Source organism: Haemorhous mexicanus, chromosome 5 (assembly GCF_027477595.1).
Source record: "Haemorhous mexicanus isolate bHaeMex1 chromosome 5, bHaeMex1.pri, whole genome shotgun sequence".
Lineage (NCBI taxonomy): Eukaryota > Metazoa > Chordata > Aves > Passeriformes > Fringillidae > Haemorhous > Haemorhous mexicanus.
In genome coordinates this window covers 14,034,923-14,059,399 of record NC_082345.1, presented here as the reverse complement: position 1 = coordinate 14,059,399, position 24,477 = coordinate 14,034,923, and the positions used below count along the sequence as shown (strand labels likewise).

General features: G+C 47.3%; 3 protein-coding genes across 10 annotated transcripts; 2 read left to right on the top strand and 1 right to left on the bottom strand.

Annotated features, from left to right (window-relative positions):
* Positions 1-698: 698 nt before the first annotated feature.
* On the top strand, positions 699-9,397 carry ADCK2 (aarF domain containing kinase 2). The gene is made up of 8 exons (XM_059845951.1): positions 699-1,628; positions 2,281-2,427; positions 3,960-4,088; positions 4,741-4,836; positions 6,649-6,891; positions 7,731-7,859; positions 7,970-8,023; positions 8,613-9,397. The coding sequence occupies exons 1-8, from the start codon at positions 699-701 to the stop codon at positions 8,754-8,756; spliced, it is 1,872 nt and encodes a 623-aa protein (XP_059701934.1). The 3' UTR covers positions 8,757-9,397.
* Positions 9,398-9,943: 546 nt separating this feature from the next.
* On the bottom strand, positions 9,944-22,337 carry LOC132327131 (trichohyalin-like). 7 transcript variants are annotated; one of them, XM_059845946.1, is made up of 11 exons: positions 22,241-22,337; positions 21,301-21,630; positions 20,201-20,292; positions 19,841-20,018; positions 18,450-18,678; positions 17,294-17,871; positions 16,253-16,394; positions 14,907-15,151; positions 13,186-13,349; positions 12,498-12,747; positions 9,944-11,704 (listed from the first exon to the last, which is right to left on the bottom strand). In XM_059845946.1, the coding sequence occupies exons 2-11, from the start codon at positions 21,370-21,372 to the stop codon at positions 11,480-11,482; spliced, it is 2,175 nt and encodes a 724-aa protein (XP_059701929.1). In that variant the 5' UTR covers positions 21,373-21,630; positions 22,241-22,337; the 3' UTR covers positions 9,944-11,479. The 7 variants fall into 7 exon arrangements, with proteins under 7 accessions (XP_059701929.1, XP_059701930.1, XP_059701931.1 ...); XM_059845947.1 differs by lacking the exon at positions 20,201-20,292 and adding an exon at positions 20,293-20,475 and having other exon boundaries at positions 22,205-22,278; XM_059845948.1 differs by lacking the exon at positions 20,201-20,292 and adding an exon at positions 20,293-20,452 and having other exon boundaries at positions 22,205-22,278.
* NDUFB2 (NADH:ubiquinone oxidoreductase subunit B2) lies at positions 22,305-23,433 on the top strand. 2 transcript variants are annotated; one of them, XM_059845952.1, is made up of 4 exons: positions 22,305-22,408; positions 22,496-22,640; positions 22,717-22,801; positions 23,357-23,433. In XM_059845952.1, exons 1-3 carry the CDS (start codon positions 22,335-22,337, stop codon positions 22,789-22,791), a joined length of 294 nt encoding a protein of 97 aa, XP_059701935.1. In that variant the 5' UTR covers positions 22,305-22,334; the 3' UTR covers positions 22,792-22,801; positions 23,357-23,433. The 2 variants fall into 2 exon arrangements, with proteins under 2 accessions (XP_059701935.1, XP_059701937.1); XM_059845954.1 differs by having other exon boundaries at positions 23,248-23,433.
* Positions 23,434-24,477: the final 1,044 nt, after the last annotated feature.

Genomic DNA, 24,477 nt, shown 5'->3' with positions numbered 1-24,477 from the left:
GGAGCTGAGCGAAAAGCCGCCGTTCTTGTTGCAAACGGAAAGATTTCCGGGGAAACGTAGAAAGTCCTGACTTGCTCTCACCCCAGTACCCGCCACTGGTACGGCTTCCCGAGCCCGATGGGGTCACAGAGCCATCGCGGGAGAGCACCTGGCCAGGAATGCCTCAAACCTGCAACACGATTTCTATCCCTTGATCTGAGACTGGGTATCAGGGAAAGGTGCTTCACCCAGGGCTGGTCAGGCACTGGAACGGACTGCCCAGGGCAGTGGGCACAGGACCAAGCCCGAGAGAGCTCAAGCAGGGTTGGGACAACGCTCTAATGGTGCGACTCTTGGGGTGTCCTGTGCAGGGCCGGGAGCTGGACTCCACCATCCCAACGGGTCCCTTCCAGCTCAGGAAATTCAATGTTGCTATGATTCAGAACTGACGGAGGGGTGAAGGCCCCGTCCCAAGCGCGGCCCCTTCCCGCCTGTCCCCGTCCAGTGCAGCCCGATCCCGAGGGGGCGCTCCCGGTGCCGAGGAGACAGCTCGGGCACGCGCCTCCCTCTCCGCACTCGCGTTCCCGCCAGGCTCTCGCTGCTGGCCCTTTAAGGGGAGGGGCGTCGCCGCGCTCCGGGGCGTTGATTGGCTGGGCGCGCCCCCCTCCCGCCCCCTGCCCCCGGCGGGGGCGCGCACGGTGGCGGCGGGAGCGCGCGCGATGGTGGCCGGCGGCGCCGCGCGGCTGCTCCCGCTCCCGCTGCTCGCGCGCGCCGCCGCCTTCAGGCTCCGGCCGGCGCTGCCCGGGCGGGCGGGCGCGGGGCGCTCCGGGCTGCGCGCCGGCCGCTGGGCCGTCCTGGCCTTGGCCGTGCCCGCGGCCGTGCCTGCCGGGACCGGCTGGAAGGAGAGGCCGGGGCAGCGCGGCCCGGCGTGGGCGGCGGAGCGCGGCGCGGAGCGGCCGCCCCAGGGGCTGCTGCGGCGCTTGTGGCTGGTGCTGCGGCTGGGTGTGCGCGCCTGCGGGCTCCTGCTGCGCTTCGGGCCGCTGCTGCTGCTCTACCCGCTGGGCCGGCTGTGGCCCGACTTGGGCGCCCGCTGGCTGCGGCTGCTGCGCAGGGCGGCCGAGGCCGCCGGCCCCACGTGTGTCAAGCTGGGCCAGTGGGCCAGCACCCGCAGGGACCTCTTCTCGGAGGCCTTCTGTGATGAGTTTTCCAAGCTGCACGTCGAGGTGAGCCCGCACCCCTGGGGCCACACCGACGAGCTCTTGAGGAAGGCCTTCGGTGAGGACTGGATGGGCATCCTCAAGTTCCCGAGCCGGGAGCCGGTGGGCTCGGGCTGCGTTGCCCAGGTGTATAAAGCCTATGCTGACCTGGCTGCCATCGGCGGCTCCCGGGCCAAGGAGCTGGAGCAGCACTCGGAGCTCAGGTCCGCCTTTGAAGCGTGGGAAGTGTCAGGCTTTAGAGGCCTCCTCGGGTGGCTGAGAAGGAGGAAGAGCAAGGAGATACGGGATGAGAGGAGCAGGGAGGAACTGAGTTCTGCAGACTGCTCTCAGGGAAGTTCCGGGAGTAGGATGTCCCTTATGGAGCAGAGGGGCAAGCCACTCCCGAACACAGATCCGTCATCAGCCAGACATCTCGTGCCTGTAGCCATTAAAGTAAGTCATGTGCCGAAATGGTAGAGGTATGAACATGGAGCGTGCTGGATGAGGTCCATCCCATGGAGAAGAGTAGCTGGCCAGGGCCTGGTGGAACAAGGAGGGATGCTGTCTCTCCTGGTGTCCTTTCTCAGTGCTTTTGTTCCAGCCAGCCACAACCCCCAGCTCTTGCCAAATGGAGACCTCAAGATTTGATGTTGCATGTGGGTACTAGGAATGTCTCCAAGGGCCCAATTTGCATTAAAAGAATTGGTATTAAGGTTGCTTGCACCTTCCAGACAGCAAACCTCCTTCTCTGCTCACATGAAGAAATCTGGAACATATAAATGTGTTCCAGCAAAGTTTATTTAAGAAACCTTGTATTTGAGCAGCTTCAAATACTAATAAGGGACAGGGCGAGACTGAAAATGGTGCAAAATGTCATTGGGTGAAACTGTAGCCTCCAGCAGTGATACACTGAATTTGACAATGATAAAATGTTTCTCTATGACCTAATCAATGGCAAAAAGGGAATTCTTCTGAGGTCTAGCCAGGGAAGCTGGTTGCCTCTCATCCTAATTATCTGTGTTCTGTGTATTTGAAATGTATCACTTGAGCTCGTTGCAGTGGAGCGTCTGGGGGGCTGATGTTGCCGTTGCTCGTTCTGGTGCAGGTCCTGCACCCTGGGCTGGTCCACCAAGTCCAGATGGATCTGTTTCTCATGAAGATGGGCAGCCGCATCATTGGACTCCTCCCTGGGTTCAAGTGGCTCAGTTTGACAGAGATTGTGGAGGAGTTTGAGAAGCTTATGATGCAGCAGGTATGTGCCAGGCCATGGTCCCCAGCTAAACAAAACTGCCCTTTCTCTTGCTCTGGCTGCCTCTAACTGTTCACACCACTACATTTAAAATGGTTTGGTGAAGGCTGACTTGTTCTTTACTTCTGTTCTTTAGTCTAATGAAATCACATAACATTACTGTAGGAAAGCTTGTATGCTCACAAAGTAGCAAAGCAATGAAAAAACAGTCTTTATTAGATCTAAAATTATTTTTTAGACTTTGAAAATAATGTTTAGACTTTGAATGTGTTTTCTAGTGGACAGCATGAACAGCTAGCTAGCCATAGTCAGAGTCCTTTTTGCAGCATTGTGAAAGGTGAACGCTGGTGAGACACCTCTCCTTAGGAAAGAATCTCTCCAAGCAAGTACTCAGGCATGTGGGTTTTTTCTATAATTCTACATGTATGTTTGCAGTCTGTACTCACTAGTCATGTTTGTTAGCGCTGAGATAGATATATACCTATATATAGGCATAGATAATGGTTTCACAGAAGTTAATAAACACATTCTACTCTGTATTATCATCAGACTCACAGTGTCAGTAAAATTTTGCAAACAGATCTGAAAACATCCTGATTTACTCATGTCTTCTAAAGACACAGTCCTGGAACATTGCTACTATCAAACTTACAAAGATCTCACTGCAGGCATAATTAGGCTTATGTTTCTATAAAATGAACCATTATCTGCTAATTTCTTTTTTTTGTCTAGATTGCAGAGTGTGAAGTCTGTAGCAAGCTTTTGAAAACCTTAATTATTCTCTATAATTCCAAAACCTCTGCAGAGTAAATCCATGCTGGGAACTGTTACTGTGGTCAGATGTGACTCAAGGTCATTTGTACCAGTTTGGCAGAGCTTGGGTGGATGTGCGGAAGACTGAGAGTTAGGAGAACATCTGATAGGGTCATTGTAGCTTTTTCCCTTTGAATGAATATTCCTGGGGTATTCCCATTCCAGACAAGGGAAGTGAGGCAAGGTTATCCTGTCTCCTTGAGCAGTAGGAGACACTAGGAAAGATGCCCTTGTGTCAAGTCACTAGGTCACTGAAGAACCAGGGCCTGGACTTGCATAGTGGATTATTTTGTATGAATTACATTCAATTTCTTCCTGCTATAGCTGCCTCTCTGTCAAGTGAGGCTGTGGCTGCAGTTCTTCCATCATGTCTGCCTGCCTTGCTGTTTGGACAGCAAGCTTCCATTCAGGATAGGATTCAGTTCAGGATCTTGTTGTGTTTTTGAATATAACGTGGTTCTGGTCTATTTTGAGACATCATGCTTCTAGTAAGGCACCCATATTTCAAAGGTTGGACCTGGCTGTGCACCATCCATTACCCAGTCTGCTCCTCTTCCATCAGGGAGGCTATGAGTGTGTAAAAACCACCACTCTTACTTTGTTTCCATTCTGGCTTTCTGACTTGTTTTGTTGGTATTGAGTATTGCAACTCCCACAGGATCCTGAAGATCTAATCCTAGATGATTCTCATTTCCAACCTGCTTTTCTATTTGTCTCTGGAGATTGACTTACGCTACGAAGCCAGAAATCTGGAGCGCTTCCGACAGAATTTCCTAGATGTCGATTTTGTGAAGTTTCCAACTCCCCTTTGGCCCTTGGTAACAGCAGATATTCTAGTGGAAACATTTGAGGTAAGAATTGCAGGGTGTGGGTGTGATGGTAGCAGTGAGAAAGCTCCAAGTAGACCATGGCAAAGAGGTGTTTCTTTTTGAGAAGGAGGAATCAGAGGCAGAAGGATGCTTTTTTTCTTATTTGCTTAAGGAGATTGATGTCCTTCCTTAGTGTCTCTTCCACTCTTTTGTTTGCAATCAATCATCTGCATCCTGAAGACAGGTAGCAGATAACTCTGTATAGAAGTGAACACTTGGCCTGAAAGCAAGCAGACCAGCAGTGGGTGCAGCCCTTGTGCTTTGCAAACCAACACCATGTTTCACCTGTCCTCTGTGCTGGGTCAAAGCAAGGAGCTCAGCAGCCTGACACTTTCTGATCCTTGTGGATGTTGGAGTCCCAGACCAAAGTTACTCTTAGTTTTCCTGCATGTGACCCTGGCAAGGGTGTTTCTGTCCCTGGAATACCGTGTCTTCCCAAGGAACAAACCCTTGGTTCCCAAGGAACAAACCCTTGGTTCTGTCATGTTTTCCATCACACTAGGTACAGGCTCTTTCTGCCAAGTCCTTTCTAGGGTATTATCATCACCTTCCCCCCACTCGTGGTACCCAGGAAAAGGTGTGTTTGAAGGTGGGATGCAGGGGGTGTTTGACTCCAGCTCTGTCTCTTTTTCAGGAGAGTGAGCCCATTTCACACTACCTGCATGTGGAGATGGGCACGGAGCTGCGGCAGAGACTGGCCAGGATGGGCATGGACATGCTGCTAAAGATGGTAGGCACTTGGCTGAGGCTGCAAGAGAAGGTTGTTTTCCTGCAGAAGCTATTCAGTTTGGATAATAAGACAATGTGGCTAAAGAGAGAACCCATTGCTTCCAAGCTCTACCTGGTCTGGGTAAAGCCTGGGCTGGACTCGGCCCTGCTTAGGCTCTGACACAAGCTCTGCCACTGCAGAGGGGACATCTGCCTGCACACAGTAGGACTGGCCTGTGCACCTTGGTCAGCCTTTGCTTAGGACACCCACTAATCCATTCGATGAATATTCACCTATTAGCCAAGTACCTTAAAGTGCACCATTATTAGCAAATGTCATGTGCTCTGCAGAGATTGTGGATGTGACTCAGAGGGAAAACAATGAGCTGATTTCTTAATTTATCAACTCCTCTAAGACTGCCTTTTTGTTAGGGAGAACTAAATCTGGAGTAAAAACAACAAACCTGGCCAGGTTCAGCTTCTGGCTATCTAGTTCTTCTGTGGCTGAAATAATCCCAAATAGTCTGGAAAGGAGTGTTGAGAGGGTGATACAAGTGTCTTGTGAGGGGCTGTGAGAACCAGCAGGGAAGAGCTGCAAAAGCTCCTGACAGTACTGAGTGTGTGGGCAGTGCATGTCAGATTAAATGCTGCTGCTAACTGCAGCATTGTGCTAGGGCAATAGTGAACCTCCAGTTCTGGCTCCAGGTAGTATGACAGGCTCTGAAATAGCTTTTACCACTCAGAAAAGCAATGCTGGAACCAGAATAGTTTTATGCTAAGATTGGTTTCAAATTTTAGGAGTAGGAAAGAATTAAAGGGCAAAGAAACAACTTTATGTCTCTAAGTAAAACAAATACCTCTTTCTTGAGTACTCTGTAGTTCTAGTCCCTTGATGTCCAGGACCCTTCATTTCAAGGGCTGTAGCAGAACTAGAAGAGGTGCAGAGGAAGACAGATAAGATGATTACTTGTGTGGAATGTCTTCCATACCAGAATGGTGAAATAATTTGGACTCTTAACTCTGGAAAGCAGAAAGATGAGTAGCTTATGTCAGAGATTATGCAGTCATGAGTGCACAAGAATGAATACGGATCTATTGTGTAAGGTTTCTCAATAAGGAGGACATAAAACTGGCAGAAGTAATTTTTTTCAGGCAACTCCAAAACCATATTTTTTTACACAGCTCTAATTATTTACATGGCAGTTGAACGAATTCATAAGAGAAATCTATGAAATACAAAGATAATCTCCTTGGGGCGGGAAGTCCTGCAGTCCCAGGTCACCAGGAGGGTTAGGGCAGGGGAAGTACTGTTTGGTTCTTGTCCTCATGCCAGTCCTTATTGGTTCTAACTGCTAGCAGAGTCAGAGAAGAGCTACACAGATTTATTTCCCATTCTCTCGTTTTCCTTACTTTTCAACAGAGTTGTAATGTGGGTTGGTGTCCTGCACTAGACAAATGTACCCATTCACTGTAACCTTTGTCACTGAATGACAAAGGGCCTATTCTTACTGCATCACTCTTTGCTAAGGCCCACCAGTGTGCCCCAGTTTAGGGCTAATTGCCAAAGGGCACTGCCATTCCCTGCTGGGACTCCTGGCTGTCCTACCTGACCTCTAGCAAGCACTGGATCACTTCACACAGCTCTGCTGACTTCCTGAGTGCCCGAGCTGGTCTCCAGCAGAAGCCATCTGCTGTGGTGCTGCCCAGGGTGATGCCCCATCACTGGTAGTGACACAGAACAGACCACAAACAACTCTTTGCTGTTTGCCTGGGGGCTTTTGGTGTCGCCAGGTTTGCTTGGAACGAGCTGCTCTCACACTTACCTGTCCTCCAGATCTTCGTCGACAACTTCGTCCACGCCGACCTGCACCCCGGGAACATCCTGGTTCAAGGCAACGCCCGCCCGGGGCTGTGTGACACCCGGGTGCCAGAGCTGTGTGACACCCCGGTGCCAGAGGTGCAGCCAGCCCTGCAGCAGCTGCGCCTGGTGCTGCTGGACGCAGGGATCGTGGCGGAGCTGCAGAGCGCCGACATGCAGAACTTCCGCGCCGTGTTCACGGCTGTGGTCCAGGGACAGGTGAGGCCCCTCTCTGGCATGGGGCTGGCTGGGGAAGGGAGGTGGCTCTGGAATCCGGTGGCCAAAGTGAGAGTTTTCTATCTCCCCTTGAAATGCCAAGAGGGGTAAGGAGCCTTGCTAGCATCTTATCCCCAAACACAGGGACAAGTTGTTCAGCTGCAGCAAGGAGGCTGCCAGAGTGGAGCAATTTCCAGGCCCCAGGAACGAGAAGGTTCTAAATGGGAAGTATTGGCTGCCCCTTCCTGGTTAGGAGTACTTCTGCTGCACGTTAGGACTGCTGGGGAGCCACTGTTGCAGAATCTGTCAGGTTTTGCTACAGAAGAGGAGGGAATGGGTTAACATCTTGATCTGCCACACATGTTCCTCTCTGAAGCCTTGCTGCTGGAAGGCCCAAATGCCTTCCTCCATTTTGCTGTTGTGTCAGCATCTATAGAGGAGAGGAAGGAAAACAGGTGTATGTGGAGGGGTCTGACCTCTGCTAGGCTCCTCCATGTGAGGGGAACTACATTATCCTCCTCCCCTGTCAAAACTCACTGTCAGATGGACTAGAGAACCCAGTGCTGGTGCCTCCTGTTCATTCTGGGAACAAGCATTGTGCTCCTACTTGCCTGTTGCTGTCTCTCAGCTGCAGGGTGAAGGGCTCACTAACACAGCTCAAGAGGGGCACATTTTGTCTTGGTCTGCTGAAGCATGCCAAAGAATCCATGCTAAACCCTGCATCCAGGCCCATCCTGTGCTGCCAGGGGCACTTCTCAGCTACTAAATGCAAGAACTGTAAGCATCTGATTGCAAGTCACCAGTGATCAGGTTCTGGTTGTGCTGTTCAACTTGTTTCTCAGGGGGAGAGGGTGGCAGAGCTGATCCTCCACCATGCCCGTGCCAACCAGTGCCAGGACATCGAGCGCTTCAAGGCTGAGATGGCAGAGCTTGTGACCAAGGTCCGGGGGAACACCATTGCCCTGGGCAAGGCAAGTGCACCATGTCACAGTCCCACTTACCTGCAATTCAGTGCAACTTGGCACTGAAAACTAAAACAAAAGGTTTTTTGATTAGCTGTTAAAATTCTTGTGTATTCCAGCTTCAGGTGGGAAATCTCCTCTCCAGTGTCTTCAAACTACTGATGACCCATAAGGTGAGGTCCTGTTCCTGTCCCCTTTAATAGCCTGGAAGTTCATCTGGGGAGGGAGAACTACTGGGAACATGAGGGGCTAACAAACTGATAGGAGAGCAACTGCAGGAATGCATCCAAGTGTTGCAGACATGCTGTTTCTCAGGTTTTATACACACTCTGCCAAGCCAAATTTCTGTTTTGGGTTTGTTTCTTTTTGGTGGTGTTTTTTTTTTTTTTTTTGTCTCAATACTTCATTTAATGGTTGATATTATCTACTAAAAGGAGTACTTTTGTAACACATAGTTTTTTCCTACCTTTTTTATAGTCTCTTAGACTATAGATACCTCCTTATAACTGATTATTTGGGGGACAAATTTCCACAGCTGCAAACAACTTTGGAAATCAAAAGACCTGTGGTGGCTTGAACTGGGTTTGTCAGCCACAGGGTTGCACAATCCAACTGGTGGAGTTGAATTATAGTTTCAGGTGTGCAAATGCCCTCCCCAGCCTCTTACCTTCCCTCCCAGCTTAGGCAGAGCTGGTACCTTGGTTGAAGGGGTACAGAAGAAGATAATATCCACTGAGTCCATTCAGTCTGTTGTGGTTCCAGGTGAAGCTCGAGAGCAATTTTGCTTCCATTATCTTTGCCATCATGGTTCTGGAAGGACTGGGACGTTCACTGGACCCTGAACTGGACATCCTGGAGGCAGCTAAGCCACTGCTCATCAAAACTGCAGCTTCTGCCCTCAAATAGACTCCTGTGGCTGCTGCCCTCTCCCTGTGGGGGGTTACCTGTGCTGCCTGGGAGCTGACACAGAGGAAGCTGAAGGTGAGAAGTCACGGGTACCCCAGGGATGTGGCTGCTCTCCACCAATGCTGCCTTCAGTCGCTTCAGCCAGGCACCAGGCATAGGATGATCAGAAGGTCTATTCCAGAAAGCAGGAAGAATTTGCACAATTGGACATTTTCCATTCATTGCACAGGTCTAAGAGCTAATGTGCTCTGGTAGTTTTTAAAAACATCCTCAGAAAGATGTTAATTAATCAAGTCTGTTTTAAAATATATCAAGTTAAATATTTAATTTACTGACTTACCTGTACTGTGGTAAGAGAAATTATGTTCTAGCATCACCTCAGCAACACATTCAGGCTGAAAAATAAACCTGTTTGTCTTTTGTACTTTTAACTTCTACTTTTATTGTAGAAGTGTCCTAACATCCTGCATGTAGTGGTCTGCTCTTAGTCATTTTGGATGACAAAACCAGACCATTTAAATTTTTTTTCAAATTTCTGTACTCTAGTACATTATGATAGACGTTTGGATTATAAACAGCATAATAAAATATTTACCTAGGCAGAAAAACCTAATTCCATAATAAAAAACAACTTATGGGAATATTTGTCCTGGTCTTAATTTTTCTGTTTCTGAAACTGAAGAGGTTTATTTTTTTCTGCTCTGTGTGATTTTCTCTACTACCCTCCCTAGTGCTCCCCACTCTACTCAAAACCTTAACTGATATGCAGATACTTAGGGGTTTTTTCCCAGCAGGTTTCAAACCAGAGTCAAAGTATTTTCCTGATGGATCAAAACCACACTGTGAACGTTTAAAATCAAATAAAGCTAGCAGAAGAGCTGGATTACACGTGGCATTTACAGTCAATTATTTTAATAGCAGTATTAAAATGATTTTATGGCTGCATTTTAATAGTGAGAAATACAGTCTATGAATGATTGGAAATAATGTGGTACTGAATATATTCCCAGACCTACCCTGTGTGAAATAGCAGTAGAGCAGGGTGTCTGCAGTAGTCTGTTTTCAAGTGGTTAAGCAATGAAGAGAAAGTGCATAAGCAGACAATCTGCTGTTTTATGGTGATTATAAAGCAATAATTAATAGCATATAAATGAAGTCTGAAAAATAAGTTTAGATTCAGCTCAGTATATTTCATGTACTTTCCTTTAATCACTGCATATTCCATTTCCAAGTGCATAAGGATAAAAGCAGGAGCAGAGTTTAACACCTTGTAAGTTTTAGGTTTGTTTCTTTAAGTCTAGTTAGAGTCATAAGCAGTCAGAGCATCATCCTAACCAGCACAAGATTTTATGTAAAAGAGAATTCAAACAAGAAGAGCAGGAAGCAACCCCCCAAACACTACCCTGAAGAAAATCTCCATGTGCCACCAGCACCCATGTTCTCTCAGCAGGGTGTGTGCTAGGTCTGGGGCACAACCATCCATGTTCTTGCTGAGCAAATTCCAGCCAACTTTTCCAGACACTCAGCAGAGTGGAAACTGTTCCAAATGATGAGATTTCATGTCTAAAACACAAAACTGTGCCTCACATGCACTTTCCACAACCTGAAGCAAGTTACACTTTTTTCAGGCCCTAACTTTGACTAATTTTGTTTGTTAAAGCCTTCACCTTCTATTCAAGTTCATTTTTCCTTTCCCCTTTCTTTCTTTTAAAGCAAAAATCTCAGGACGGCTCACGCACATACATTATGGATCCTAAAGTTTAAAAATACCCATTTTAGCTATTCAGGTCTCAGAGCAGTTTGTAAACATCTGGATGAGAGACTTAACTTTCTCTTTTTAGGGAAAAGCTGAAGGCATAGCCTCTCTATTATCCCTGGAGGAATGCAGTCTGACACTTACTGCTTGGAAACTGCTGGCCATTCAGATTTGGCAGGATTTCAAAGGAGCTCCCTTTTACAAGTTTTCTAATTTTACTTTTTTCTTTGTTTTTTTTTTTTTTTAAGAAACTGCCATTATCACTGTTGCTATATTCTAGAAAGAGGCATACATTTTTATAATGTGCCAGAAAATGTGTATCATGTTTCTAAGTGTATATAGAATGTCAGGCCAAGTTTAAATTTTGTACCTAGTTCGGTTCCAGGCATTACTTGAAACAAGGTATCACATATATTGTATTCATTTTAGCATAATTCTGTGTAAAATAAAGATATTTCCATATAGCTCCGACTGTTTCAGCAAATAAATTGTGCTGTGTCCATTCTTCTTTCTTAAATACCTGGCTGAAATTTCCAGTTACTCAGAGCTGATCAGTGCATTTCCTGTGGCACAGCTACAGAGAATTTTGTACCTCAGATGATGTGAGGAAAAGGGAGCACTTCAGGATGTGACAAGCTTAACCTCCTCCTCCTATCCTTTGGCATCTCCACTCACCACAGTACAATGCACTAAAAACCCCCTCCTTTCTGATGCAGAATAGTGCCTGTAGATGTGCCCTGCTGCTCCCTCTCAGGAGAGGGGGAAGCCAGTGACCCCAGGAAGAAAGGCAGGTGAAGGACAGAGCAGTGGAAGTGCACTCTGGCTGCAGTGAAAGGGAGATTAGAGATCTCTCCAGGAATCCAAATGCCACCTGTCACACTCTGCTCTGGCACACTGACTCACAGGTGACAGCACACAGCAGGTCTGTGAACTGCTCCAGGCCCTGCTCACCCACTGTGCAGCTTCCTTACTCGAGCAGAGATGCTCGGAGCAACAGGAGCTTCTGTTCCCTGAGGTACTGCTGGAGGGCATGGAGCTTCTGCCCTTCTTTTTCCATCTTCAGATGAGAACTCTCTCTCCTCTGGAACACTCTCACTTTGGCAGCCTGGTGCTGGTTTTGATGTTTGCTCTGCTCCTGGGATTCTTGTTCCAGCACTTCCTGCCGTGACTGCATTCTGCTCCTCAGCAACTCCTAGATAAAGACATTCAAAACTGTACCGTCAGCCTTTGTGCCAAATTTCATCCTCACTCTTCATCTCTGTCCAGCTCTGGGGCCCTCAGTGTGGTCATGGATCTGCTGGAGTGAGTCCAGAGGAGGATCACAAAGATGTTCAGAGGGCTGGAGCACCTCTGCTATGGAGCCAGCTGAGAGCTGGGCTTGTTCAGCCTGGAGAAGAGAAGGCTCTGGGGAGATTTTAGAGCACCTTTCATTGCCTAAAGGGGCTACAAGAGCTGGAGAGGGACTTTTTACAAGGATGTGGAGTGATGGGACAAGGGGGAATGCCTTTAAACTGAAAAAGAGTAGGTTTAGATTAGATATTAGGAATAAATTCTTTCCTGTGGGGGTGGAGAGGCACTGGCACAGGTTGCCCAGAGAAACTGTGGATGCCCCATCCCTGGCAGGCTGGACAGGGGGTTCTGAGCAGTCTGGTTTAGTGGAAGGTGTCCCTCCCCACGGCAGGGACACAATCCAAATCATCCCACAGTACTATGATCCTCAGGATCATAGAAATGGATATAATCTATGGAAATTAATTTCTTGCATGCAGAAAGACTGCTTTTGTGGCAGAGATAAGGAATTTTAGTTTCCCCTTTTCATCTTTATACACATGCCAAAAAAAGGTTACCCTTTTTTATCTCTAAATGATACAGTTATACTGGATGTAAAACAGGTAAAATATACAAATACTCCAGATATTTGTATATATACTTCCACTGCTGGAAACATGGCAGAAGAAGAAAATAAATTCTGGAACTGCCCTTACCAGCCTTTCTTTCTCTTGTTCACAGCTCCTGTTGTTGCTTTCTGCCTGCAACTCCTCTCTCTGCAAACGCCGTGTCTTTAAGAACTGAAGCCTCTGCTTTGCCTTCCTCTCCTCCTCCTCTCGAGAGCAGGATTCCTTCCTGCTCCTCTCAGCCCCAGCAACCTGGAGCAGTGCCATGTGCTGCAAAGCTCTCTCTTTGTGCTCCAGCTGTTTCTCCAGCCCTTGCAATGTTCTCTGACGCAATCGCTGCCTGTTTCCAAAACAAAATTTCTCAAATTTCTCATAAAGAAAGAGCAATAAAAAAGAAAGACAGTGCATAAGACACAAAGCAGATATTTTGGCAATCTGTGTTCAGTTAACATTCCAGGACTCTTTGTTAGGTTATGAGGATTAAACCTGTGTCCAGAACAGAGGTAGCAAAAGCCCCAAACGGGCTAGTGCCTGATGTCAGCAGTTTTGGTCTGAGAGCAGGACTGAAGGGAATTTGCCCTTGGAGATAACGCTGTGTACCCACTCCCTCACACCTCCAGCACGAATTTAATTCCCAGTAGGGAACCACTGTGACCCCTCTGCAGAGCCCAGCAAAAAGCACAAGGTGGGATGTGCAGGGACTGAAGGAGAGCAGCAGGGAGCAGATGCTACCAACCTTCCAACCTTTAGCACAAAAGCAGTCAGTTCCCAGCATCACCTCTGGCTGTCCCTGCGCAGCTGGCGGCGGGTGCCATCTGCCTCTTGCTGCTGCTCCCTCTTCAGCTGCCTCTGTTCTTCTTGCCACCTTCTGTGCTCAATCTTGGCTCTGCTGAAGTCCAGCTCCTTACACCTCTTCTGAGATGCATCACTAAGGATTGATTTCTACGAGAAAAAAAAGCAAACTGAACCCTTAGTCCCAGCAGTATATTTTTCTAATGCACACTGTAAGCACACAAAACCAGAACAGCCCAGTTTTAATGTCACTCCTGAGAAGCTACAAAGGCTCACAGATACTGTGGTGTTGATTCCCATCCATGAAAATACTGAGGATGATGCTGAAACCTGTAGAAAACATTAGGCTTAATCAACAAACAGGTGCCTGAAAATCCAGTCTTAAGAGTTCTCCACAGGTCAGTAGTCTGTGCTGCTCTGGTGCTGAGCCAATGCTTAAAACTCCCCAGTTTTTGGGTCAACTGCTGGATTGGATGAAAATCCAGGTTCTGACCATAAAACATTATAAATTCCTTACCAGATTTTATTAGCAAGAGAAGTACCTGCCCCCATCTGGCCAAACCCAGAACATTCCTGAGTTCTCTGCAGGTATTCTAGCTCTTCACCTTTTGTTGTCTGAGATTTCTACCCATGCTCAAGGAGTCTTTGTGTTTTCTTTGTGTTTTCTTCATTTCAACGCTGTAGTGCTGCTGATCTGTGTTTTTAAATGCGCTGTGCCGTGTACAGAGATGAAGGAGCACCTACAAGGCCTCTTTCCACAGCCATAGTGAAATATTTATTTGTTTTTGTACTCCTTACAGTGCCCTTTATGAGGGAAGTGCAAGTAAACAGCACCAAACCTTTAGATATGTATTCCAGTTTACATTGCTAGAGCTGTGTGAATCTGGAACAGAGTTCCCCCAAAATAATTTTCCCTGTCAAATGCATCCTCCTTCCTCCTATTCCCAAGTGCAGTTAGCATGCTCCTGCTATCAGCTGCTCCTCTGCAAACAGAATGTCTCCTTCCAGGGCTTTCCTGGGGCCAACTCGAATACCACAAGCTGGAAAACACTACAGGACTTTGAAGTAATGTTCCTGCCAGTCGTGCACAGCATTTTGACTGGTTTCCCTTAACACATTGATCTGGCTTCCCAGGGGCTGTAAACAGCTTTGTTCTCCAGTGTATTGCTATTCTTAGCAAAAAAAATGTACCTTGTGGGTGTGTTTAATGACACACACAAGGAGAGATCAAAGAAAGAATCAAAGGTGTTTTGTAGGTGGGAGGTGAACAAATGATGTTTTCCAGCAGGTAAAGTACCAGCCTAAGGATCAGGAGACCACCCCTGCCCTAACATGCACCCTTTGCTGTGGGCCTCAGATGACTGCCTAAACTTTCTCTTTTTGCTTTCAGCATCTGTAAAAGAGGATTTTTTTTTTCTCTTTTTGCTATCTAGCAGAGCTGGCTGAGAAGCTTATTTAGAAGAGATTGGATCTAACATACAAAAACACTCTGTCAAAAGTGCTGAGCAAAAATACCCCAAGTGCCCTGTCCTGCACAACATGGGCTCCCAAGTGGAGTCCTTAAGTTTCTATTTATGCATAACCATTATTCTACACAGGCATAATTTCTGTTGCAGCAAAAAAGCTTTGTGAAAGATCAAAGGAGAGAACATTCTCACATGACATAAACAAATCTCCTCATCCTAAGAACTAAATCTAAATACTCACTGTGATGCTTTTGTCTTTGAGAAGCTTTGGGAGATGTGTGGATCTCCCAGTCAGCAGGTGGGTGGTACTGTGGGGTCTCTGCCCATAAAGGGCTGATCTGATGGTCAGGCTGTCTTTCTCCAGTGATTGATTCACCTGGGCAAAGAAGCTCTGGCACCTGAAAGGAACCAAAGCACTGCTTCCCATGGAAGGGCTCCTCTGAGAATGCTGGACTGGATCTTCTGCCACTCTGGACTCAAAAAGGCCTTTCAAATAAATTAGGGCAAGGACATATGAGAATATAGGAAACTTATAAAAAGAAAGCAAATTAAAAGAACAAAAGGTCTGGTCATATGAAATATACTCAAGCAAGGATTTTATAACATTTTACTATAAGGAAGTGGGACAGTTTTTGGTCTCCACAAAAGAGGTTCCAGCTTTTCAGGAACAAGCTTGCCATTGCATTTAGGCTAGAGTTTGGCCTGGGAAACTGAGTTTTGCCTGGTGCTTCTTACAGCTAATCAGGCTAAAGGATTGTTTACATGGTATTTCACAGACTGGCATGAACTGCTCTGAGATGAGTAAAAATGATACATCTTTTGATAGGGCAATGCCTGAGCTCCACATCCTGCTGAGAGACATGAGACATTAGCATGGGCACAACCCTGCTAACAGAGCTTTTGGGTAACTGAGAACAGGAGCAGAGTTTGCTCACACCTTTCTGCTAAGGACAGGGCAGACCTGAATAGTGCTGGAACACCAGCTGGGAGGAAATGTGCATTCCTGTTTGACTTTTCATTCTCCCTCTTCCAGCAGTGTCATAAAGCAATAACAGAGAAAGCTTTAGGCTTTCAGAATCCTCTCTTAGATGTCTGCAATTGTCACAAAGCTGAGAAAAGCAACAAATTGATCAAAATCATGATCCAGCTCCTTTTGGCTGTTCAGGGAACAAAATTCCACTCAGTGACATTATAAAGCAATAATTTTCAGCACAGATAAGAGGACTCTTTTGCAGAAAAGTCCTGGTGAAATCTTGTTGTTATACACAGTCACTGTAAAATATTAAAGGAAATTTTTATTTATACTGAGTTCTATGATATAGGTAAAAAACCCCCAAAAGCTCCAACTGCAGTAGCTGAGCTGTAAAAGCCAAAAAATCTCAAGTTCCGTCTGAAAATTCTTTCATTTTGAGAGAAGATTTGTAACTTCTCAAGCCATAGCACCATTAATACCTATATATAAAGATGGCATTATGGTATTTGTAAAGCACTAAGAATTATGGTGACAGATCTTATACATGATGCCATCCTGCACTGATACTATGTGCTAAGTCTTATGTTTGGGTAAAAGAGTTACAGTTCCAATACCATGATCATCTTCAAAATTAGCTTCAGTTTCAGCATCCTGCTGTCTGCTCTCTGCTTCTTCCTTGTGATCTGTCTCCATTAACCAGCTGTCTGTGCTGACAGCAGCATCAACCACAGCATGAGCCATCTCCCTCTGAGGACCCTAGAAAGAACAAGAAATGCAACAACAATCCAGACCTGATAAGGAAAAGAATAGGTTTATTTAATGAGTTTACAGCATAAGATCTTAAGTTGTAACTGAAGTTTAAGAGAGAATGAAAAAAAAATTCTGGGAGAGTTCTTTACTAAAGAAACAACCCATAGGTAATTTCTGATAACTTCCTGAGTTTCCCTATGTCTCCAAATGACCCAAAGTACTTTTGCCTGAAAGGGTCCAAACTGGTACAAAAGAGATCAGGCCAGAAGAGCCCTGGCTGAAAGACAGCCCTGCTTCTGGCATGTGCCAGAACTTGGATTCTAACCCTTGCAGAGCAATGGAGATAAGTGTGGCAGTAGCTGGTGCACATGAACCTCCTCCTTACTGATCCTCACCCAGTGCGCTGCTCACAAGCACCAAATCAGCTGCTGAGGACTACATAAGTTTCTTGTGGTGCTTGACTGGGAGAGGGGACACCTCTAACAGGGTGGAGAAGTATGTTAAAAGAATCATGCAAGAGAGTGCCTTGGTATGGAACAATCCCTACCATAATCTTTATCCAGTGGCAAGTCTTCTGACACCTTTTCCTTTTTTTGCCTTTACCTCCTTCATACAGAAGCAGAAAGTAGAGGGACTAGGCTATGCAACACTTCTCATATTCTGCATCCATGGAAGAGGTTCTATAAACCTGCTCTAGTCAGGGACAATGACAGATTATTGACAATGACCTGACCCCAGTCAAAGGAAGGCAGTGCAAAGTCTCTCCATTCTTTAGCAGGCATAAGGAGCAGGCCTTAAACCTCTAGCTTGTTACCAAGGGTAGTAAACTTGCAGTAACAAAGCAGATAATTACACAAATACCAGACCATTTATTAACAGAAGAGCCAGGGTGAACCACTTTTTACCTTCTCAGTTTCTATAACCTCATGGTCCTCTTCCAAACAGGACCTAACATCTTTGGGAATGTTTTCTGTCTCTAATATCTTCTCTTCCTTTTTCTCTTCCTCTCTGGAAACACTTTCTGAAGAAGCAATCCTCAATTCAGACAGTTTCTGTTCTATTTTCTTGCTGAGTTTTTCTTCAGTCAGGCTTGCTCTGGGGAAGAAGGTGTTTTCCTGCTGCACTTTGCACTCTGCAGGCCGTGTGGATTCCCAGGCTCCAAGGCAGCATTGGGGAAGCGAGGTACACCCCCAGCTGCACTTTGCACAGGGATGAGTGGAATACAGAGCCTCTGGGTAGCAATCCAGGCCCAGGTGACCCTGTCTGTAGTGCCCTGAGGCTCTATAACCTGGTGCCACAACGTATGGGTAATCCAAGCTTGAATCTACCACCATCTGCCTGGCTGCTAAAGGCATCTGCAACTCCAGGATGATCCGTTCACTTAGGGGCAGAGGAATCCTCAGAGCTTGGGCAGAAGACACTTCCTTAGTCTGCCCATTCCAGAAATTCACAAGCACTCCCCTTTCATTGTGTGCTGTGCATACTGGGGAAAAAAAAAAAAAAAGAGCAAGTAATGTATTATCAGCATGTCAATCTGTGTGATTTATCTCACAGAGAGCAGGAGGTAAAAGTAATGACTTGTGTTTCATACAATTCTGTAACAACTTCCATGATTTTATTCTTTACAGGTTTAAAATTTGACTTTCTCCTGAATTTCCTGCGAGGAGACAGCAGATATAAAAAAAATCTCACTTCCAACAGCAGGTGGGATTTTACCCTGAAATAGCTGGAAAGCAGACTAACAGATAATCAGGTGACTCTGAGGAAGACCAGGAAAGTTTTTTGATTTGTGCTGGGAGGATGCAATCCCAAACCCCTAACTTTTTAGGAAGTTTTCACCCACAGAACAAAGCAAAGGCAAATTCTGTGATCTGCATTAATTCTGACCCTGAAAAGGTGGCTTAGTGCCAACAATAAAAACACAGTGAGAACAGAACCCAAGAGATCCCAAGCAGCAGGAGGTGAATTCTCCGTGCTGGAGCTCGATCTCTTCCCTGCAGTGACCAGCTCCCGTGGCAAGTCCAGTGCTGCTAAGAAAACCAAAACACCCAAAACAGGTACCTGAAGGTGCCTCTGTGTTCTCCACAACCCTTAGCACAGTGCCAGGGCCAAAACGTTTGGCTGGAGCCTCCCATGGTGCCAAGACCCTGTCCCCTGGAGCAAGAGGCTGTCGCCGGGCATCTTCGTAGTGCACAATGTCAAAGAGGGGCGTTTCCTGCCAGCCACGCTGGACCTTGCCCTTCAGAGCACAACTTTGGTCAAACTCAACTAAAAAGCCTTCCCTGGAGCCCTGCAAGAGTAAAACATGTGGTGTGCAAGGCAATTTGCGAAGTCCAGTTAACAGCAAAGCTTAAGTGCTAGGAGGGAAGTGGCAGAAATCCCAGGAAGTGGAATGTGATCTGGGAAGGCAGCTTTCCTCTTCTACCAGGGTTTCACTGTACTGTGTCCATACCACTTTAAAAGTAAATAAAAAGCTGGGGCTTGAGGGGCTGACAGGTTTTTTCTTCCTTTCAGTTTGGAGGTAGATTTTAGTGGGAACAGTAGATTTTAGTAATCAGCAGGCTAAGACAGAACTCTACAAGGAAAACCTCCCACAAGAAAAAGAGCAGCCAAAAGAAACTTTGTATGATGCAGTTCACCACAATCAGAAGGATAAAATCAGAAGGATAATCCTTCAGCATCAGAAGGGTAACAAAGCAGTAAAAAGTCACAACTGTCATAAATTTAAATGCTTTAACTGAAACCTTCAGCAGCAAGTGAGGGCAAGATCTATTGCCAGAATCTCAGCCTTCTCTGCAGATCTCTGAGTGCACTTACACAAATAATACTGTCAGCTCCTGCTCCAGCTGATGCCATTTGTGCCTATAGCTGTCCCAATCTGTTCTACCCTACACTGAAGCTCACATACATCCTCACCTATACTAGCACCAAAATTTATTTAACTAACCTGCAAAATGAACTGGATTTTAAAAGAAAACCTACAGGGGGGATTTTCTGTCTGGCATCCAAAATCATCTCGCTTTTCCCAGAAACAAAGATGGAAAAGAATGAGGAAAGCTCTCAGTTTGGTAAAGAGGAAGTGGACCCTGGAGACAAACATTTTGGATTATGAGCTGCTGTTTAGCTAACTAACTCTGCTGCTAGGCTGGGCAAAAGCAGACAACAGGGATAAGGGACCTGTTTTGTCTGTCTCTGAATAAAAACTCATTATAACTACAAAACCAGAATGGTCTCCAGGCTGTTCTTACTTGCAGGACTCCTCACAGCAAACAGCCAGACAGCACCAGGTAACAGATGGAAACAGGGTGTGGGGAGGCAACAGTGGCTAGGAAGTGCACTGTAACATTGGAGGGCCAGCCCACAGCAAGGGCTTGGGACTGGTGAGTATGAGAAGAACAGAGGAAAAAAAACCCATACATGCTCTTACAGCCACGTTCCCAATAAAGAGTTACCTTCAGCTCCTGGACAATGTGGCCCAGATAGTAATAGCCATCAGTTTGGCTCCTTGCCAACACACGAGCCCCCCTCAGGACACGGGAAGCCTCCAGGGACAAACCAATGAAATTCCTTTTGGTTGAAAGTATCAAGGGCATGCAAAAGGGACCTGGGTTCCAGGCACAAACACAACAGCTGTAGAAAATGAAAATACAAGAGGTAATGGAAAGCTTGGCAACAGATACTCTGCAGCTTACTGCAGTGCAAACAAACTAAATCAACAAGGAACAAAACCCCCACCCTGCAATAACTGTCTTTGTTTCCCAGCTTTTCTTTTTCTGCTTTTCCAGTGACCCACCTATAGATTATAAGCTTACTGTGTTACTGGGCATCTTGGCAGCAGAGAGCTACAGGAATCTTTATTAGCTGTGTGGCAGCACTGGACATGTGAGATGGATGTGGAGCTTACCTGGAAGGGGGAAGGAGGAGATGGAAGCAGAAAATGAGCATGATTTTTGAACATTTAAATCATTAAACAGGAATATTGTCTACAAAGTTGAAATATACTTTCAGTTTATTACTTCTCTTCATAATTCTTCCACCATGTCTTGTGGTGCTATGCTGCTTATCTGTAAATTCATCACAAATGGTTCTGATTTTGAGAAATAAAGTTTGGAAAGAAAGAACATTAAAAAAACCCCAAACCTTAAGAACTGATATGATACTAATATGATAAACCCCCCCTTGCACCTGGTTTCTATTCAGCTGATAGGTGTGTAGCAGGGGTGGGCAGCCAGTGGCCATATGTGCACTGCTGCTGTTGCTGCTGCTGCTTACACAGCTTCCAAGCTCCTCTAGCAAGCAAAGTTGAAAGGTCAATGAAAGGAGCTGAAGTCAAAGAAGAGTGAAGAAAGTGGGGATTCAGTCAAGGGGGACAAATTTGCCTCTGCAGGTCAAAGCCAGCAGTGGAGACATCCAGCCTGAGCAAGATGGGAAACATGGGATGCTTGAGAACAAGGAACAGGGAACAGAATGCCAGGGACTGCAAGAAGGCAGAAAGAAAAAATACAAGGCAGTTGGAAGGCAGAGCTGGCAATAAAACTAGGAACTTTGTATCAAAGCATTCAGCTTTTCTGGAAAAACACAAACTTGGTATGGAGCACATTGCAGGGGCGCAACACGTTGCACACAGTAAGTAAAAACTGGTTGAAAAGTTTGCTGCTATTCCCTATAAACTGCTGAAAATGGCTCAGATGAGCAGGGAAATTAAAATTCCTTAACTACAAGGCTATCCACTGCTGCTTCAGCTGAGGATGTTAGGTATTTGGGGTGTTAACAAATGGAGAAGGTATTATTGCTTATTTAAAATACCTTCAGGAAGGAGGCAGAAACCTTTCTCCAGTTCTCTGGGAAGCGTTATCCAACAAAGATTCAGGAGGAACTACAAGTGTGGGTTAATCTTACATTGGCATCATACCTTGTCAGGAGGAGTAGGGGAGTGCTGGATTCCTTGAAAGGACCCTCCTGATAGTTTAGGTACTTTCTCCATTATTTTTTGCTTGCTTCTTTTGTGATCACCTCAATGTCCCAGAAGGTATACCGATATGCATTACTGGATGCTACTGGTTCTCCACAAAAATTTGGCAGAATTCCTCCAACCCTCGCTCTGGCATACACCGGTGAACAGATCCACCCACCGGCAGGCTGGGTTTTCCATCCTCCTCAATGTGCCGAGACTGAAACCAGGCTGCAGCTCCAGGAACACTGCTGAGCGAGCAATAAACAGGCAGGTGCACCGCTGTAACACCTGTGGGAGACGGAAAACGGGAGAGAAGAACTCAACTCTCTCAGATGCTCAGGTGGGAATTCTGTACTGGCTATTTCTATGACGAGGCGCCGCCCCTGCGTTCCCACTCCGGCTGCCGGCCCAGGGAGCGGGAAGAGGCTCCGCACCAGCTGCTTCCTCCGGGACAGCCCGGCCCTGAGGGCGAGCCCCGCATCCCGGCCCCGCCGGCACACCGGCCGTGCCCAGCCGCTCCGCAACCAGACTGCTCGGGCTGGACTGCCAGGCTGCCCAGGCTTGGACAGAGGGAAGCGCTGCTCCTTTCGCCCCTTCCTTAAACATCACCAGCAGGAGCCGTCTTCTCCCCGCGTCCCTCCAAAAAGCAGCGGCTTGGCTGGGCAGCTCGCCCCGCTCTGCGCCCCACGTGGGCGACGCCAGCTTTTGGGAGAACTCACGGAGAACGCGCCCTCGGTGCCGCCCCGGCGCTCCCAAGAGCTGTGGGGAGTGAGGGGCCAGTGCGTGCTGTCCCTATGTGCTAGGACCCTTCCGTGCCCCGGGCTGTCCCCGTGCCCCGGGCCACCTCCCCTTCTCTGGATACCTCCGAACCCCGGGCTCTCTGCGTTTCCCGGGATACCTCGGTGCCGCGAGCTGTCTCCGCCCCGGAAGGCGGCGGCCGCGCCAATCGCCGGGGCTGTTGCTGGGCGGTGCGGGTGACATTGGGCACGGCCATGGTGGTGGCGGCGCTGGGCCGAGCGGCGGGGCGGCTGCTGCGGGTCGGGGCCGCCGTGCCCGGGCGGCGGCGGTGAGCGGGGCGGGCCGGGCAGCGGGGCTGGCGGGTGGGCCGGGGCCGGCGGGGCCCGGAGTGAGGCGGGGCCGTGCTGTTTTGCAGCGCGGGCGGCGGGGTGCACATCCCGCCGCGGTACCGGCAGTTCCCGGAGCTGACGCGGGCGCAGGTGATCCGAAGCGAGGCGCTCAGCGGCTTCATGTGGTTCTGGATCCTCTGGCAGTTCTGGCACAACTCGGACATGGTGCTGGTGAGGCCGGCGCGGCGGCCGGGGGCGGGGGGCGCGGGCCGGGCCCCGGCCGCGCTCTGACGGGCCTCTCTCCCAGGGACACTTCCCGTATCCCGACGCTTCAGCGTGGACGGACGAGGAGCTCGGCATCCCCCCGGACGATGAGGAATAGCAGCACACCGGTACGGCTCGCGTCGCCTCTCCCCGCTCGGCCCTGAGGGCGGCCCCGGGCACCGTGCCCGGCTGTGCCGCCGGCTGGTTCTCCTGCAGGGACCCTGCTGCCAGCACTGCCCGGGCAAACCCGCGCAGCCTCTGCGGTCCAGGAGGCAGTGTCGGCACTGCTCATTGCCGTCACACGCGTGTCTCGGCTGCCTGAGACCAGGGAGCGCGGTTTTGGCAATATAAGGCTGCACTGTAACAACCGACTTTGTTAGGAGCTGTAGCTTACCTGGTACCGGTTCTAAATTATTTTATTCATGCTGTTGTGTAGACCCAGCATTATCTAACTTCAAAGACATGCTCTGTTTCTAGAGACATTTGTTCAGATGTCCCCTTAAACATTTTAGGCTTTTGCTTTTTTCCAGTTCTTTACTGAGTCTTTTTTAAGCTGTTGTGTCACACATTACAGCTCTAAACCAAACTGCTGAAGGCAGCATTGAGGAGGTCTTTCTTCTGCTCTGCGTGATGGGAAAATGATGAGTGAAAAAGTTCTCAGGTTTTTCTTCTGTTATTTTCAGGTCCTGGAACTAATTGAGGCCCCTGGAACCAAAGTCTTTGGCTCCTGGGTCCTTATGCTAATAAAACTGTAAACAAAGTATAAGCTGAACTGTATTTTTTTTCCTATTTTAAGTAGAATTCTTGGAAAATGACCATGACAGCTTTAAAGTTGTAGTACTTGAGTACACATGAGCTTCTGTAATGCTTGCTTGATATAGAATGTGCTTGCTCCAAGAAATAAGGTCCGTAAGTGTATGGCAGGTAACAGTCTTATCAATAAAGGCTCTGCCAAATTACCAGTGAAGAGGTGAGGGGAAATTGCCATAGAAGCAGGAGGATTTACCCAGAAGAGAACCCAGACCAGTTGGTGCCAGGCTTTTCCCAGGATGAAGGAAAACTCCCCTTGGGTATATAAAAGTTCAGAATAGTAAAGGTAAAAATGTCTTAGTTCTCAGCACAGGAGCCAAGGAGGCAGTGGTCCAGCTTAAGAAGATGAAGGGAGGGGGGTTACACTGCAGGAATCCCTTGATTTTATTTTTTTTCTTCTCCCCTTCCAGAGTTATATCCTAAAGTAACTTTTTCACTCCCCTTAACCACATGAGTTGTACCCCTCCAAATTTGTGGAGAGGAGTCATGCATGACACAATAAACAATCTCCTTCAGACTTTTCCATGCAGTCAATCTTTATTATAGCAGTATTCTCATATTCACATCAAGTACATAGAACTTTTTGCCTTTCATATAATACAGAGTTCTTTAAATAACTTTACACTGAAATAGTTTTCTTCAATCTGAATTCAGCTATCAAATTTTAATATGTTTTAAGTCTCCATGCTCTCTAACCAAACTGGACAATATTTCCCATTGTACAAATTTACATGAGAAAAACTCCAAAGTACAAATGAAGGGACAACAAAAGTAAAGGGAGAAGGAACAAACAAGAAAAATAAGTTGTATTGGCAATTACAGGGGAAACTTGAGAAGGAATGAAAGGGAGTTGCCATGACCTACCTAACAGGAAACCAAAAAGAAACATTTTGTTATGAATTAAAAAATAAATACAAGTTTTGAAACAATTACTCCATTGTAGATTTTAAAAAGCAGCTATGGAAATCTACTAACACAATGGGTTGGTGTTTTT